General features: G+C 37.6%; 1 protein-coding gene across 5 annotated transcripts in view; it reads right to left on the reverse strand.

Annotated features, from left to right (window-relative positions):
• Positions 1-15,252, reverse strand: part of GRM8 (glutamate metabotropic receptor 8) — a 780,131-nt gene that overhangs the window by 430,896 nt on the left and 333,983 nt on the right. For all 5 annotated transcript variants that reach the window (XM_017549479.2, XM_037746051.1, XM_037746049.1 and 2 more), the window contains exon 6: positions 14,911-15,048. In XM_017549479.2, the coding sequence (XP_017404968.1) occupies positions 14,911-15,048 (138 nt within the window). The remainder of the gene's footprint in view (positions 1-14,910; positions 15,049-15,252) is intronic.

Here is a 15,252-nt window from a genome sequence, read left to right on the forward strand (position 1 = left end):
ACAACTACTATAGTTTATATGTGACCCATTTTTTATGTAATGAAATATATAAAAGGTAAAGTTGAACCTTAGATGTATATCTAGTGCTTATTCTGAGTGACAATGAAATAATATAATGCAACACAGCAAAAGGCCAAAAGAAGGAAGGGCTGCATTTCAGGAGTGCAGAGAAGCATTGCTTCGGAAATGTGTCCAGACAAAGAGAACTCATTCAAGGGATGTGGATAAGAGCCAGGTGCACTAAGGAAGAGATAGTCTATCTGGATGTCTCAAAAAAGAAGTTTTCATTCTGGAATCTGAAAAGAGGATGAATGCACCTGAAAATCAAACTAGCCGAGAGTGTTTCAAGAACTAGAGTTAGAAAGAATCAACTAGAGATGGTACATCAGACCTAGGAAGGGAAACCTGTAGCTAACTGATAGCTTCCATCAAGACAAATTGAAGAATAAGATTGTGTATTGTTTACAAATGTGGACAGTATTTTTCTGGAGATGTCCCTGTAGTACATCTACTATTTTTATATTTGCCATGTTAAAGATACCACTGAGCTGCCTAAAGAGCAGTGAAGGAAGAGATTTTTGGCCACAGGGTTGTGGTCCTTGAGAAATCCTGGAGCTCCTGTGTGATTACGAAGTTACCAGAGACAGAAAATGATGCGTGTGTGTTTGAAGTGAGAGGGAGATGATGATAAGGGCAATGAGTTTGCCCCTTTTTGACAAATCTTACTCTCTGCTTATTTATGTCCAATTATCATCATCATCACCACCACCTTCGTCTCCAGTGATTACTTAAGTCTCCTGTTCACACTCCTTCCAACTCTATCTACATATACCTCACCTCCAAATACACACTGAAGTTATTAAGAATTGAAAGAACAAATTGTTTGCCCATCCTCATAATCATCTGTCCAAAAAGGTCATTTAAACACTTAATCAAACCTGCAGTCCTCCAGGGGAAACGTGTGAGTCATGCCTTTCATCCTACATGCTGAAGCGGGGCTTTGTGTCAGTTTTAGGAATGATACGGGCTGGTCCCACAAGGAAATCAGTCACAGGGACATTTTCTGTCATTAGGCAGAGAACAAAAAGCTAACAGTTTCCTGGACTCTACTGAAATAAATCTTCACACCAATTAATGAAACCCCTATGGAAAGCATCATGCCAGAATCCAAGGAGGCTGGCCATGTATTGACATGTAAACTAACACTTCTGCAAAAGAGGGGGTAGGTGAACATCCTACGTCAGTATGAATTATTTGTTTTTCTGCTACTTTGGATCAGCAACACTGCCTCTTCCCTTCAGGTACAAATACACAAAAAAGGTCTTCCGTTTCATAAAAGTGGCTCTGACAAATGATACTCCTCAGGGTGCTGAACCCGACACTGGCAGCCAGCCCGTCTGTGCCCTCAGTCTGCAGGTACTTTTCACTTCCAAAGCTGTCAGCCTGCTTCAGACCTATGCCTTCACTCTGACTAGGGACAAAGAAAAGATCACAGTGGAAATCCTTCTGCGTGCTGCTAATAAGCCTAGTTAGAGTCAATGAGAAAGCCTCATTTCGCACCACCAATAAAGGCTTTCAAGAGTACATCAGTAAAACCGAAATGTTTCTGTGTATTCCCTGCCCTCACTTTACATCAGCCTGAGAGATGATGCCCAGCAAAACACTAGACACAACGACCTCCAAGTTTCCTTCCTTCTCTAACATCCTCTGGTTCTCTGTTGGACAGTAGGATTTAAATTTCATTTAAATTATCTTATATTCTGATAGATTCCTGACCCTTTTTCAATTTTAGATAATTCACTATGGTTTGCTGAATTGGCATTATCTGGAGTCTTGGATCTCTCTTGGCAAAGAACTGAATATTGCTCCCATCCAACAGCTTAGCTAGCACTGCCTATGTTCTTTCTGAAGGAGATCTGGGTAAGAGGCAGATATAGAGCATCTTTCCACCTCTCACAGAAGGCCTAGGGAAGGCTCTGTTGTTCATGAACCATGAACAAAAGGATAATTCAAATAAGAAATAATGTCCTTAATGAAAAGTAATCATTTTCCCAAATGAAAATCTACAATTCTAACCATTTGATCACAGTGATATAAGCAAATAAACCTGCAGCTAAAGGTTATGTATGGGTCAATAATTTAATGGAAACTGATACATGGGTGGAATGACATCACCTATTTGTCAGAATACTAACTCCTCTACCACATCCTATGTCAGCCCACCATTGGGGTGTAATGGACAGGTGCAGAAAGAGAGAAGTACCCCTTTCTAAACACAATGCACGTTTGACATTTAAGCTCAATGGTTTAGCTACAGAGCATTTCGGTAACATAAAGAGAAACCAGAGCAATTTGAGTGTCCTTTGTGAAAGATAGGTATACAGGTAGCAACCACCACTCTCCCCACCAAAATCTAAAAACACGGAAAATTAGCATTTATCAAAATTTCTCAGAGGTTAAGTTACCTACCCAAGATTCCACAGCTAGGATGCGGTGTTTGAGGGTCTACTAACAAGGCTGAGAATTATTAGACACAGAAATCATAACAGAAACACTTAGCTCCTCTTAGGTATTATGATACAGTTGATAAACCTGCTAACACTTTGAACAGATTTTCACTTATACTGCAAAGAAAAATGCTTAGCTGAATTACTGTCTATCCGGGTGGCAAGTAGCACACTCCTACCAACCGTAAAATAATATTTTAGTAGACTAGAGGGCATATTGTTAAAGGAACTCAAAGGAGAATTATTTTGATGAAGTTAAGGACATTCTCTAATATGTGTATTTTATAATTCTGCAACTTATGTAGAAAGAGATCTGAATAAAATGATGCTTAAAAGCTGTATATCATTTTAATTTTAATAAATCAAATCACATTTTATATTCACTGACTGGGAAGTCAGTATTTAGGAAACCTGTGAGAAATTAGTTTAATGTAAACAATTTGTCTGTATTGCAAATATTCACCTCCTGACTTAATTCATAATTTTAATTTTTATATAAAAACAAATTTAATTCATTAATATTGTCTTAAAATGAGGCATGCTCATACCATGTTAAATAAATCATTTCCACTTATCTATAATACATTGTGTTGGGATGCTTGCAGCTGCAAATGATAGAAAATCCAATCCAAAATGCCTTTAAAAATTGTTGTTCTATAGGTCTATCAGCCTAGACTTCTGCTGTCTAATACAATAGTCATTAGCCACATTAAAATGTAAAGAAATTGAAGTTTCATTTACATTTAAATGTAAAATTAGAGTTAAATAAAATTTGAAATTTGATTTTTCAGTTTGCACTGGCCATGCATCAAGTGACCAATAGCCACATGTCACTAATGGCTACTCTAATGGACAATGCAAATATTAGAAAAATCTTCTTCACCTCAGAAAGTTCTATTAGACAGTGCTAGCCTCAAAGAAAAGGAAGTGGTTAAATCAGTAAGCAACAGTACCTGTTATATCCCCTAGGCAGTAGGCAATAATCTTTATGCATGTTATTTCCTCTAACTTCCCAACCACTCTGTGAGGCAAGTATTATTATAATGTATTAGTCTGGACCCTAGATTGCCAGATAAAAATGGGAAGATGTAATTATGAGAACCTTGAACTATCTTATATACCTACAAGAAGGGTCTGCTTAAAGTCCTCATCATCATCAGAACCCTTTCCATCTGTCGACTTTATTCTATTGCACAAGTCAATATTATTCTTCCAGGCCAGCTTCCCTGCTTGTGGTGGCAACTTCCCAGGCTCCTATCTCACAGCCTCAAACTACTGCCTCCCATCCCCTAAGAGAATGACGTTTTTCCATTCGTTCCCATTTTAGATATTATTTGGAAGGACTCTGATGATTTAGCTTGGGTGAAGAGCTCAGTGTTAAATCAATCAGTTGTGGCTGAAGAGACACAGGGGAGAGGATGAGGGCTGCAGAATAGAGATGTGGCTATAGAGGCTCCTCTTATGGATGGGGAAGACAATTTCTAGAGAAACTGGAATGCCAGGGTCCTCTCCTTCAACACATTTCTGAGTCCTCAAGGCTGTAGCTCAGGCCCTCTGCAATTTCCACTCCACACACTTTCTGGGTCTATCTCACCAAGTCCCATTAATATACTAGTGACCCCCAAATTCTCTGTCTCAGCAAGACTTTGTATTCTTAGCTTCAAACACCTAACCAACTCTTCCCAGACATCTGCAGCTGTATATTTCATAGGTTCCTTAAACTCAGCATATCCCACAAAATTCATCACCCTCCTTTTTCTCACCTTCCCCAATCATTCGTTATGTCAAGAATGCTCTTTCAAACAATGACCAAATTCCCCATTCCAAGAAACAAGGCATCATCCACGATTTGTCCTCTCCTTAAACACTCGATTAATTGCCAAGTCCTACATACATCTCTTAAATGGTTTTTATTAACACATCCATCTACTCTGTCCATTCCCAGTACAGTGCAACCATCATAGGCTGGGCCACTATCATCTCTGGAGAATTACTGTAATATCTCACAGGTCTCCCTTCTTCCAGTGTCATGCTTCACCAATACATTATCTATACTACAGCCAGAATAGTCTTTCTAAGATGGCGATTCTATTAATCTGTTCCTTTTGGTGCCCATTCATTGACTTTCAAAACAAATTTCAGCTGCCTCTTGAGACATGTAAAATCTTACATGATCTGTCCCTTGCCTAGTTATCTATCCTTAACTCTTACTATCCCCCTCTCCTAGTCTCTCCAACAGACATATTGAACTTGTTCGCTTCCTCAAACTACTATCCTTTCTCTTGTCCACTGTCTTTGTGCCTCCCTCTGGTTAAAATAATAATTGTATTTATCACCTCTTTATTTTGTCTTAATTTTGCTCATATTTTAGCTGCAACTCCAATGACATCAATCTTCTCCCTTAGGCTACATCAGTTCTCCCTGCTATATGCTGGCTATTCACTTAACATAACATTGCATTGCAGGAACTGGGCTAAATTATTCAACTTCCCAATTAGACTATAAGCCCCATGAGGACAAGAACCTCATTTTTGTTTTGCTCACCAACATGTCCTTGACATCTAATAGATAGTGTTTGACAAAGAGCTAAAAATAAGCTGAATTTAATTAATTCATTTATTCCACAAATATTTTAAGGAAGCCTATTAGTGCCAGATGCCACTCAAGGCACCCAGATGTAGCTCTGAATGCAACAAAATCTCTGCCCACATGAAACCCATGTTGTTGGCAGGAAAAAAAAAAAAAAAACCCAACAAACTAATACTTTTTTAAATGCTTAAATTGCATAAATAAATACACTTAACATTTGTATAACTTTATACGTCTTTTAAATTGTATAAATGAAACCTTTTTAAATAACATTTTCCATTATGTACTTCAAGTTGTCTTTTCATTATTCTGTTACTTCATTAGAGGTAGTATGGAAATAAAATACTTTCCCCTCAATTATAAATGTATTTTTTTAGAAAAACAAAACGTTACAGAATCATGGTATTTATAATCAGGTAACCAAATATTCCAATTAAAATTTGACTGATGAACACAGGCCTATATGTGTTTCTAGAATCATATTCCTATTTAAATTAGCATCACAGTCAGGAATTTAAAGATAAACTACCAGAAGAGTTCATTTTCTTCCGAAATTACAGTAAAAGTCCTTTTATAACTATGTTGAGCCTTTTCTTTTATTAAAAAATATCATTCCAATAATTAAAATATTAATCAAATGCATGCCATGCTAGGCATCATGCATCATATATACATCACTATAATGAAGAACAGGAGGACTATTTGGCCATACATTATAGACTGATTAACTTAACAGACATATAATGCTAAGCATATGCTAAGTCCCAAAGATACAGCTCTTGCTTACTACTAAAGCTCTTGCTTATCTGACCATTATCTTCCTCACAAAATATAAGCTCCTTGAAGGCAGATGTTTAGTACAATATAGAGTTTAACAAATGTCATAAGTAATCAAAAAATAATCAAGACTCTTCGGTAGCTTTCCTCAATTAAGCTCTAATCACACTTTATGTCTCCTTTGCCCTGCTGTATACAATGCTTTGTTCAGCTAGATAGCTATTTTGTTTAGCTATGTTCCTAAGAGTTTGTGGTAATTCTGTTTTATTGCAACAAATCATATCTATGAGATTCTCTCAAATCCCATGGGTTAAAAGGAGTCCCAAAGTAAAACATAGAGAATAAATATTCCTTTTGAAATATAAATAATTAGTCTCTCATATTTATCTGCTTTGTATCTTTTTTGGAAAGGAGGAGACATCAAGTTTTCCTGATATTGAATCATCTATACATAGTTCCTTTTTTAAAATTTTGTTTAAAATTTGTTTGGTTTTAATGAATTGGTTCCTTCAACTGAAGTTTAACTATTTAAAGGAAGATAATTTCTCCTAATGTTTCTGTATTTTTCTAAATTTCTCATCCTCTCTGGCCCAAGCCTTACCATGCTTTTTCAAATAACTGACTATCAAAAATTCTGAACTGTCACCTGTTTGCCTATACTGTCTTTTCTATTTCTGAGTTCTTCAGCGTAATATTCCAGAGATCATGTTTATTCAGATACGTTCATCTTCCAATCAGTCAAGCTAATGCCAATTTCTGTTGTGGGTTTTGTAAAAAGAAATTCCTAGACTCCTGAATTCATTTTTTTCTCTCTGTAGGATGAGCATTTTTCTGTTTTAAATTATTGTCTGAACAAATGTGAGCATTTATGTACTCTTGAAATTAACTAGAATTGCTTCCTTCTAAAAATGTTAGTTTCTCAGACCAAATGCATAAATATAACCCCCTTTGAAGTCAGGAGCTTCACAAAAAGGAAATACTTAACCTTGGATGGCCACTGAAAAAATATACTGGCCAATATACCAGGAAAAACAGTAGAATGTTTCAGTGCAACTCAGTCCCACTTTGGGAAAGGTCTTCAGAGCAGGTAAGAATCAAGGAAAGAGTCAAGTATCAAATCAGACTTCAGTCCTATCATCTTTAGGTAGCTACAGGGCTTTAGATAACTAACTTGACCAGACAGGCCTCAATTTCCCTTTCTGCAAATGAGGAAACTGAGCTAAATAATCTCTAAGGAACCCTCCAACTCCTTCACTCTATGTGTATTTATGATTGACAGCACAGTTTTTTAAGTTTTCAGAATATTTTTTGTTTCTGACATGGCAAACTTTATAATCTACTTTGAAGATGTTGAAGATACAGGTGCATCTGTGTACATTTCTTTAAATTTAGTAATTTAGTAATTAAGCTTCCCACTTTCGAATTTACTAATGAGAAAAACACGCGCACACACACACACCCATATTACTCTGTCTTTATACTTTACTGATTTGAATATGTACTGAAGTAAGTATATAAAGCAGACTACTGATTGCATATTTTTGCATTGACAATTTATAGGTAAAGTCTTATTTAGATGATCTTCTGTAAGACACCTTGAGTTTATCAGTAACCTTTAGCACAAGTGAATGTTTATTTTGCTAATTTAGCTTCAGGTGCTATTGTTATCAGTACAAACCATCTCTCACACTCTGTTACTCAAAGTATAGCCCAGAGCTAACCAGGATCCATGTCACCTGGGCACTAGTCAGAAATGCAGAATGCCTGCTTTCAGAACTACAAAATCAAAATATGCATGTTAACAAGGTGCTCAAGTGATTTGTGTGCATGCTAAAATTCTAGAGGTCCTATTAGACATCATAGTGCTTTAAAATAGACTTTTTTTCCTTAAGAGAATGAAAAAATGAGTAAACTAACTATTATTTAGCAACATGAACTGCTTTTTGCTTTTTTTGCTTAATGTAGCCAAAGGTCTATTTTTATACAAGGCAAGGGGCCAGGGAACTGGATGTAAAGGTTTATGTTGTTCAAGACCCACTAGCAAAAACTACATATGCCACTGAAAATCAATGTGAAGAATATTAAAATATTTACTACTTTATACAAGATTAGGTAATACCCAATATGTTATTTTTGCTTCACTTTATAGTTTGTGATTAAAATTCCACAATGTATTGCATCATACATAAAGTGTTATAAAAAGGAAAACAGAAAAATACTTTTCAAAGATGTGGTAAAAGTTCTAATATAAGTAAATAATAAATAGAGGATATAAATGTCAAGGACAAATCCAAATAAAAGAAACCAGGAGCCTGGTTTCAGCTCTGAGACTAACACTGTGATTTGTCAATAATTCACTTTACTTTTCTGGGTTCTAGTTTCTTCACTAGAAAACAAGAGATTGATTCTTCTTTTACATCCCAGCTCTAAATTATGAAATCTAGTATGTCTGAAATCAATGCCTGTTTTGTCATCGCAGATGGATCTATTGTAATTCAACATGAAATCTCAGAAACAGCATAAATAAGTCATTCTGGGATTTCTGCTATTTTATTTGCAAAGAACAGGAACACATGAATGGCCACCTCATCGTGCTAATGTAAAGGCATTCTCCCGACAGAGTTTTACTGTAGGCAAGGGGACAAATGAGGATGGCAGAACACATTTTAATTCAGGCGAACCTATCTTGGTTATCTTTCACTCTGAACCACCAAATCAAATTATGTAAATTTATCCCCCTTTATAACTACCTATTTCCTTCATATGGTCTCCAGGAGTCCTGAGTGAATAGGAGAAAGCTTCTACCTTTCATAACCTCTTAAAACAGAGGACTGCTGAGAGGTAGTTATACCTGAAAAGTTACCTAGATAATCTAGCATCAGAAAATAAACTGACAGGTCTTTCAGGGAGCTAATTATTGAGCCTGCTATTTGGTTCACTGACAGGATTGCTTGTTTGTGGGAAGAAACATATTTGTGCATTGCTTTTTCCATTACTGCTATTTCTATCATCATAAATAAGAATCAATAGGCCATTTTGTGTAGCATATGCTCACCACTGTTTAGTATCTGAGTGTCAGCTGTATGCAGGCTAAGCAGCAGTGCTCCAGCCTCCTGGCTGAGAATTAAAACCCAACAGACAAAGAAAACATCTCAAATTGCACAAGACAGTGTACATGGCTTTGTGAGCTCCTTGAGAGCAAGGGAGATCTGTTGTTTGCGTCTCTCTGAAGCACAGTGCCTGGCACATGGTGGGCTTCAAAATGAATAAACAAGTAAATGAATAATGAATGAATGGAGGATGGATGAATGAAACAAAGGAAAGTTTTAAGATAGGATATGGAATCAACTGTATTTACCAGGTCAGTCAAGGGATGTTGTTTTGATCAGGGCAGAGCTATTTACAATTCACATTAGAGAATGGAAGTAAAAGAGCCCAGCTTGAGTCCAGGGAAAGGTGGCTTTTGTTTAGCAGCTTAACCCACATACTCAGGTCTCTGCAATATTCACTATCGGGTCCTCACTATAGAAGGCCAGAAACCAGAATGACAGTCATTTGAAAAGTAAAGCAAAACCTCTGAAGAAAGACTCCACTGCCAATGAGAATCTTGCTGGACAAAACAATGTCAAGTAAGGGAATGATCAGAGAAAAGATAGGAACTGAGAAAAAATGAGGTGATGAAGGGAGAGGAATGTGGCAGAGGCATGAGTGGGGAAATAAGTGCGTGAAAAATGTGTAAAGACAAGGAGAGGATGAAGACGCAATTCTCAAGAGAGTCTGTGGGTGTCTGGGTTTTGGAAAGTGGAAAGATGTTAAGCTTGAGAGTACAATGAGGGGAGGAGAGGAGGGAGGAAAGGTCAGATAAAAGTCTATAAAACAACACCCATCACCATGGATAACAAGTATAAAAGAGTCCTTTTTTCTTCTTGAGAAAGACAAAGGGAATTTTAAGTAGGATTAAGTACTAGTAGCTTTCAGAACTCAGCAGCTCCCAGAAGCAATAATAACTACATAAATAGCTAAGTGGATGGTAGGAATTACCTCACTTGGAATTTGGCCAGCAAATCAAAAGTTAGCAGTAATATCACGTCTTTTTGAAAGCTTTCCTGAGATTCTAGAGGGGAAAATTATCTCAGAAAACGGCTTCAACTGAGTAAATTTCACAAAGAGAATGCTCCTAACTGCTTGAAGATATTCTATCTGCGGAAAATTGGTAAGACAGAAACCCCACCCTGCTGAGAAGCAATCTCTCATCCATGTAAATACATTGCCAATATTGCCCCCAATGGAAGTAAATAAGTACATTCACAGATTACCGTCACCTAATGTAAAATTTTACTCAACAGGTATAAACCTACCAATGATGTTCTGAATGCACAAAAAGGGCCTCATGGATATCTCACTTTCAGAGTGCCTTAACTTTTTGACTAATTGCAGGTAGTTAAAACCTGAACTGTTTAAGCCCACCTTTTAAAACACTTTACAAACGCTGGACACCTCTACTCATGAATATCCTGTAGATTTTTCCTTTCAAGTACATTTAACTGCTAACATGCTAGATCATCTTCCCTCCTCCCCAAAAACAGAGATGGAAACTGGGTATAATGGTATAATTTGGGGCAAAAATTTCTTCTCTCACCATCTGGAAACTGTCATATGTTGCTTCAAAAAAATTAAATTAGTGTTACTTATTTCTTCTCAACCCAGAGACAAGTTATTTTGGTATTACCCACAATGGAATTTGCATGAAAATCTGTTTACTGACCCAGTTCCCTAGGGGTACATTTGCCCTAGCACTTGGAGTAAACACCATTTTCATTGCACTAGAAATAGTTATAATTGGGCAAATTGTTATAATTTTAGCAACACCCAAATAAATCAAAGGAATTGAAGGCAGACATGCCACAAAATCTGGATTTGGCCACAAACCAGTTCAGTATTTGCACCTGAAATAAAAGTCTAGTCACATGCCATCTGACCATATATAGACGCTAAAGAAACAGCTACATACCTCAGCTCAACTTAGAAAATATGAGTATGTTTGTTTTTTATTTTACTTGAAGTTCTGGGATACATGTGGAGAACATGCAGGTTTGTTACACAGGTATACATGTGCCATGGTTTGCTGCACCTATCAACCAGCCATCTAGGTTTTAAGCTCTGCATGCATTAGGTATTTGGCCTAATGCTCTCCCTCCCCTTGCCTGCAACACCCTGACAGTCACCAGTGTGCAATGTTCCCCTCCCTGTGTCCATGTGTTCTCATTGTTCAACTCCCACTTATGAGTTAAAAAGAAAGAAAGAAAATATAAGTTTGGAGAAACTGGTTATTCTGAAAACAACCTATTAAAAAGTTATGTGACTGGTTAACAGTGTGTGTGCATGTATGAGTTCATCCATTTCATTAACGGGGATATTTTCATGAATACAGTCTAAATAACAGAAAATGAATTTATAGAGAATCAAACAATAACATTCATAACTCAAAATTAAGCACAGTGTAAAATATATCTCACTGGAAAGCACATAAGTGTGTAAACTCCCCTTCCAAACCCTTCTATAAACTGTCCCCTCTCTATTTTCCATTATCCCTTGACATGTATCGCCCTCTCCAAGAAGCTGGACCTTTTTAGCTGTTCATGCACCTCCATATCACGTCTCTGTCGCACTGACCCCCACTTTCCTCTCATCTGGAATGTTCTTTCCCAAATCCTTCTTGTCATCAAACACTCACCTCCTCCACAGAGCTGCGGATTTTACAGTGTGAACTTACATACATTTTCTGAACTTCCCTAATCTATACTGACATTTAGCATTTAATCATAAAACTGTCCTCTTTGATTATGTATATGTTTGTATGTACCTTTTCCTGCCAAGCAAATCACATGATTTAAAGGTAACATTGCTCTTTAATGCCTCTCCTTAAAGTTTCCATCAAGATCCTACTCTGTATTTAATCTCTTTCACTAGTTATCCCTTATATGTTTTTTGAAAACATGCTTAAACTTGCCCTATCCTAAAGAAATCTCCTCGATTCTTTCTTAAGTTCTCCCACCATATCTACTTTGAAAACTTCTTGACATAGCATCCCTTCCACCATTTCCTCTATTCTGTTTCTCTCAATCCCTCCCATTTGGTTACCCTGTCACAGCCTTATCTCTGGGCCACAGGTCCCTGCAGCACTGAAACTTCACGCACCTGTCTTGCTCCTGGAGATTGAGACAACCTTAACTCCACGTTCATCTCCTTCCCGCAAACCCAGCGTTCTGTGTCCTTTCCTGGTTCCTGGCCTTGAATTCTCAGTCATCACTCCTCGTATTTTCTCAGTCCCCTTTGGCAATTGCATCTTTGCTCTTGTCTTTAACTTCAAAATCTCTAAGATTCCCTAATTTCAAATTTTAGTGAACTCTCTGTGGGGTCCCAGACATTATGCTGCCACCTGCTGGCCAGTTCCATGGGGCTATCTCAGAACATTCAAGTTTATTTCCAAATACTGGATGGTTCATTTTATCTCATTTTTCCTCTGTTAACTAATTACATCACCATTTTCCTAGACCTCCTTGATAGAGGTTTAACATCAGCATACTCTATGACTTATGATCTTTGCCCCAGCATCAACCACTCAGCTTGTACTATAAATATAACACTAACTACCAGAGTGTGTCTGTCCTGTGTGTGTTCTATCCCTATCCCTAGCTAGCTGGTTTTCTTTTTTTTTTAGATGGAGTTTGTCTCTGTTACCCAGGCTGGAGTGCAGCGGTGCGATCTCCACTCACTGCAACCTCCACCTCCTGGGTTCAAGTTCAAGCAATTCTCCTGTCTCAGCCTCCCGAGTAGCTGGGATTACAGGTGCCTGCTCCCATGCCCAGCTAATTTTTGTATTTTTAGTAGATCGTCTTGACTAAACGTTTCACCGTGTTGCCTAGGCTGGTCTCGAGCTCCTGAGCTCAGGCAATCTGCCTGTCTCGGCCTCCCAAGGTTCTAGAATTACAGGCATGAGCCACCACACCCAGCCCCTAGCTAGCTCTTCTTAGACCATGACTTCTTGTCTCCAGGATACTGGATGAGTTCTCAGTGAACTGCCTTCATCTTCTCCCCTGAACCCCAATCCTCCTCACACCTCTGCCAGGCAAATCTTGAACCAAGTGTCTTAGCAATTCTCTAGATGAAAAGCTTCAAGTCATTGTGTCCTACTGGCAGAATAAAGCCCAAATTCCTCAACTCTGGAACTTCTAGAAAGAGCTTCAAGACCATGCATGACCTGGCTCCAGTCTATAACTATAGCCTTGGCTGCCATCAAGCTTCCTCTCTCTCGATATTCACTCTTGATCCAACCTCTCTGAACATTTCTTTTCTTTTTTTTCTTTACTTCGAACAAAAGAGCCTTATTCTGGTGCTAGATATTGTCATACATTTCTGTCATATCTTTACACAGCTGACCACTTCTTGTCACTCAGGTCTTATCTCAAATGCTACCTCCTCTAGCAAAGCACACTCAGACCACACTATCTAATTGCCTTCCTCCTCCTAATGCCCAGGTTAGTCTTTCATAGTTAAATTGTTGTATTTGTTCTAAGCATAGCTCAGCATCTGAACGCATCTGTTCATTTATGTTTATTATGGTGTGTCCATCTCTGCATAATGAAATGTAAGCCCCGTGAGCAAGAATATTGCCTTTCTTCACTCACCTCGGCTCCTGGAAAAATGCCTGGCACACAGGAAGCCTGAAATCAGATTCCCACACAGCGTGGCCCCATTTCTACCTCCTTATTCTGTCTCTGTTTATATGTCTGTGCTAGCTTTTAGCATAGTACATCTTTTATTTGAACAGCTATTTACAAAGAAAGTGAGGAGGAGGGTAAAGAAGGACATATCAAAATCTGGGGATGCCTGGGGTACAGGAAGGAATGAATCATTTCTAAAACACACATTCAAGTTGTGTAGTTTTCAGTGTAAAGGATATGTGCATTTTTGTTAAAATCGACCCTAATGTTGTATGTTTTTGATCCTGCTATGAACAGTATTCTTTAAATTTCATTTTCCGTGTGTTAGTTTCTAACATGCATATTAAAAATGAATGTTTATATTGACTTCATATCTGTAACGTTGATAAATTTACTACTCAGTTCTAAGTAACTGTTAAAATTATGTGATTCTGGGCTGGGCACGATGGCTTGTGCCTGTAATCCCAGCACTTCAGGAGGCCAAGGCAAGCGTATCAAGAGGTCAGGAGTTCAAGACCAGCCTGGCCAACATCGTGAAACTCCATCTCTACTAAAAATACAAAAATTAGCCCGGCGTGGTGGCGGGCACCTGTAATCCCAGCTACTAAAGAGGCTGAGGCAGGAGAATCACTTGAAACCAGAAGGCAGAGGTTGCAACGAGCTGAGATTGTGCCACTGCACTCCAGCCTGGGCAAAAGAACAAAACTCCATCTCAAAAAAAAAAAAAAATTATGTGTTTTTTTCCTATGTGCACAATCATATTATCTAATAATAAATAGTTTTATTCATATATTCAAAAATGCACATTCAATATCATTATTTTTAAGCATAAGCTATGGCAAGTGAAGCATCAAAAAATCACACATGTTCTGGGATAGCTGCTATGCAGGATTTGAGAAAATAATAGTATTACAGAGGACAGAGATTAAAACAGTTGAAAAATACTGTCTTAGAACAACTTATTATGTTACATATTACATTTTGCACTCCTGGAGAGCAATACTATGTCTTGTTTATTTGTCTATATTCCATCAAACCTAACAAAGTACATTTTCCAAAGTAGACAATACATGTTTTCCAGATACCCCAGTGCTATATACATGGCATATGTTCAATAAATACTTGCTGATTGACTGAAAGAACCAATAAACAAATTTAAGTTTGTTGAATGATTAGTACATGTTCAGCCCTGCTGAGACACTATAACAAGAGACACAACAAAATAGAAAATACACTCATCATCATGTAGAAAAATCTCATTTATCAGGTAATGATGAAAACAAATACACCACAGAAAATATTTGAGTGGTTACCTGTGCACTTCTTTATATGACTGTTCCTTTTCCCATGTGATCCTAACTTGCAGCCAAAATTCTCCTCCCAAAATTCTGCAAACCACACATTTCTTCGATTATTGGCAAGAGTTCGGCTTCTAAAGTATCGATCAAATCCTATTTTAAAGGAGAAAGGTATGATTTTAATATTCTTCCAAAAATTAAATACTGTCAGAACTTCTGAATGAACATTATGTTGTGATCACTGCATGAAAAGAAAAAGAAAACCACATAACAAATGAGAGAAAGCCAGTAGCCTATAAATAAGGCTTTTCTTATGGCAAAAGCCAAAGAGGATCAATTGACAATTCCACGCCCCCC

This window comes from Cebus imitator, unplaced genomic scaffold, assembly GCF_001604975.1.
Source record: "Cebus imitator isolate Cc_AM_T3 unplaced genomic scaffold, Cebus_imitator-1.0 Scaffold219, whole genome shotgun sequence".
Taxonomy (NCBI): domain Eukaryota; kingdom Metazoa; phylum Chordata; class Mammalia; order Primates; family Cebidae; genus Cebus; species Cebus imitator.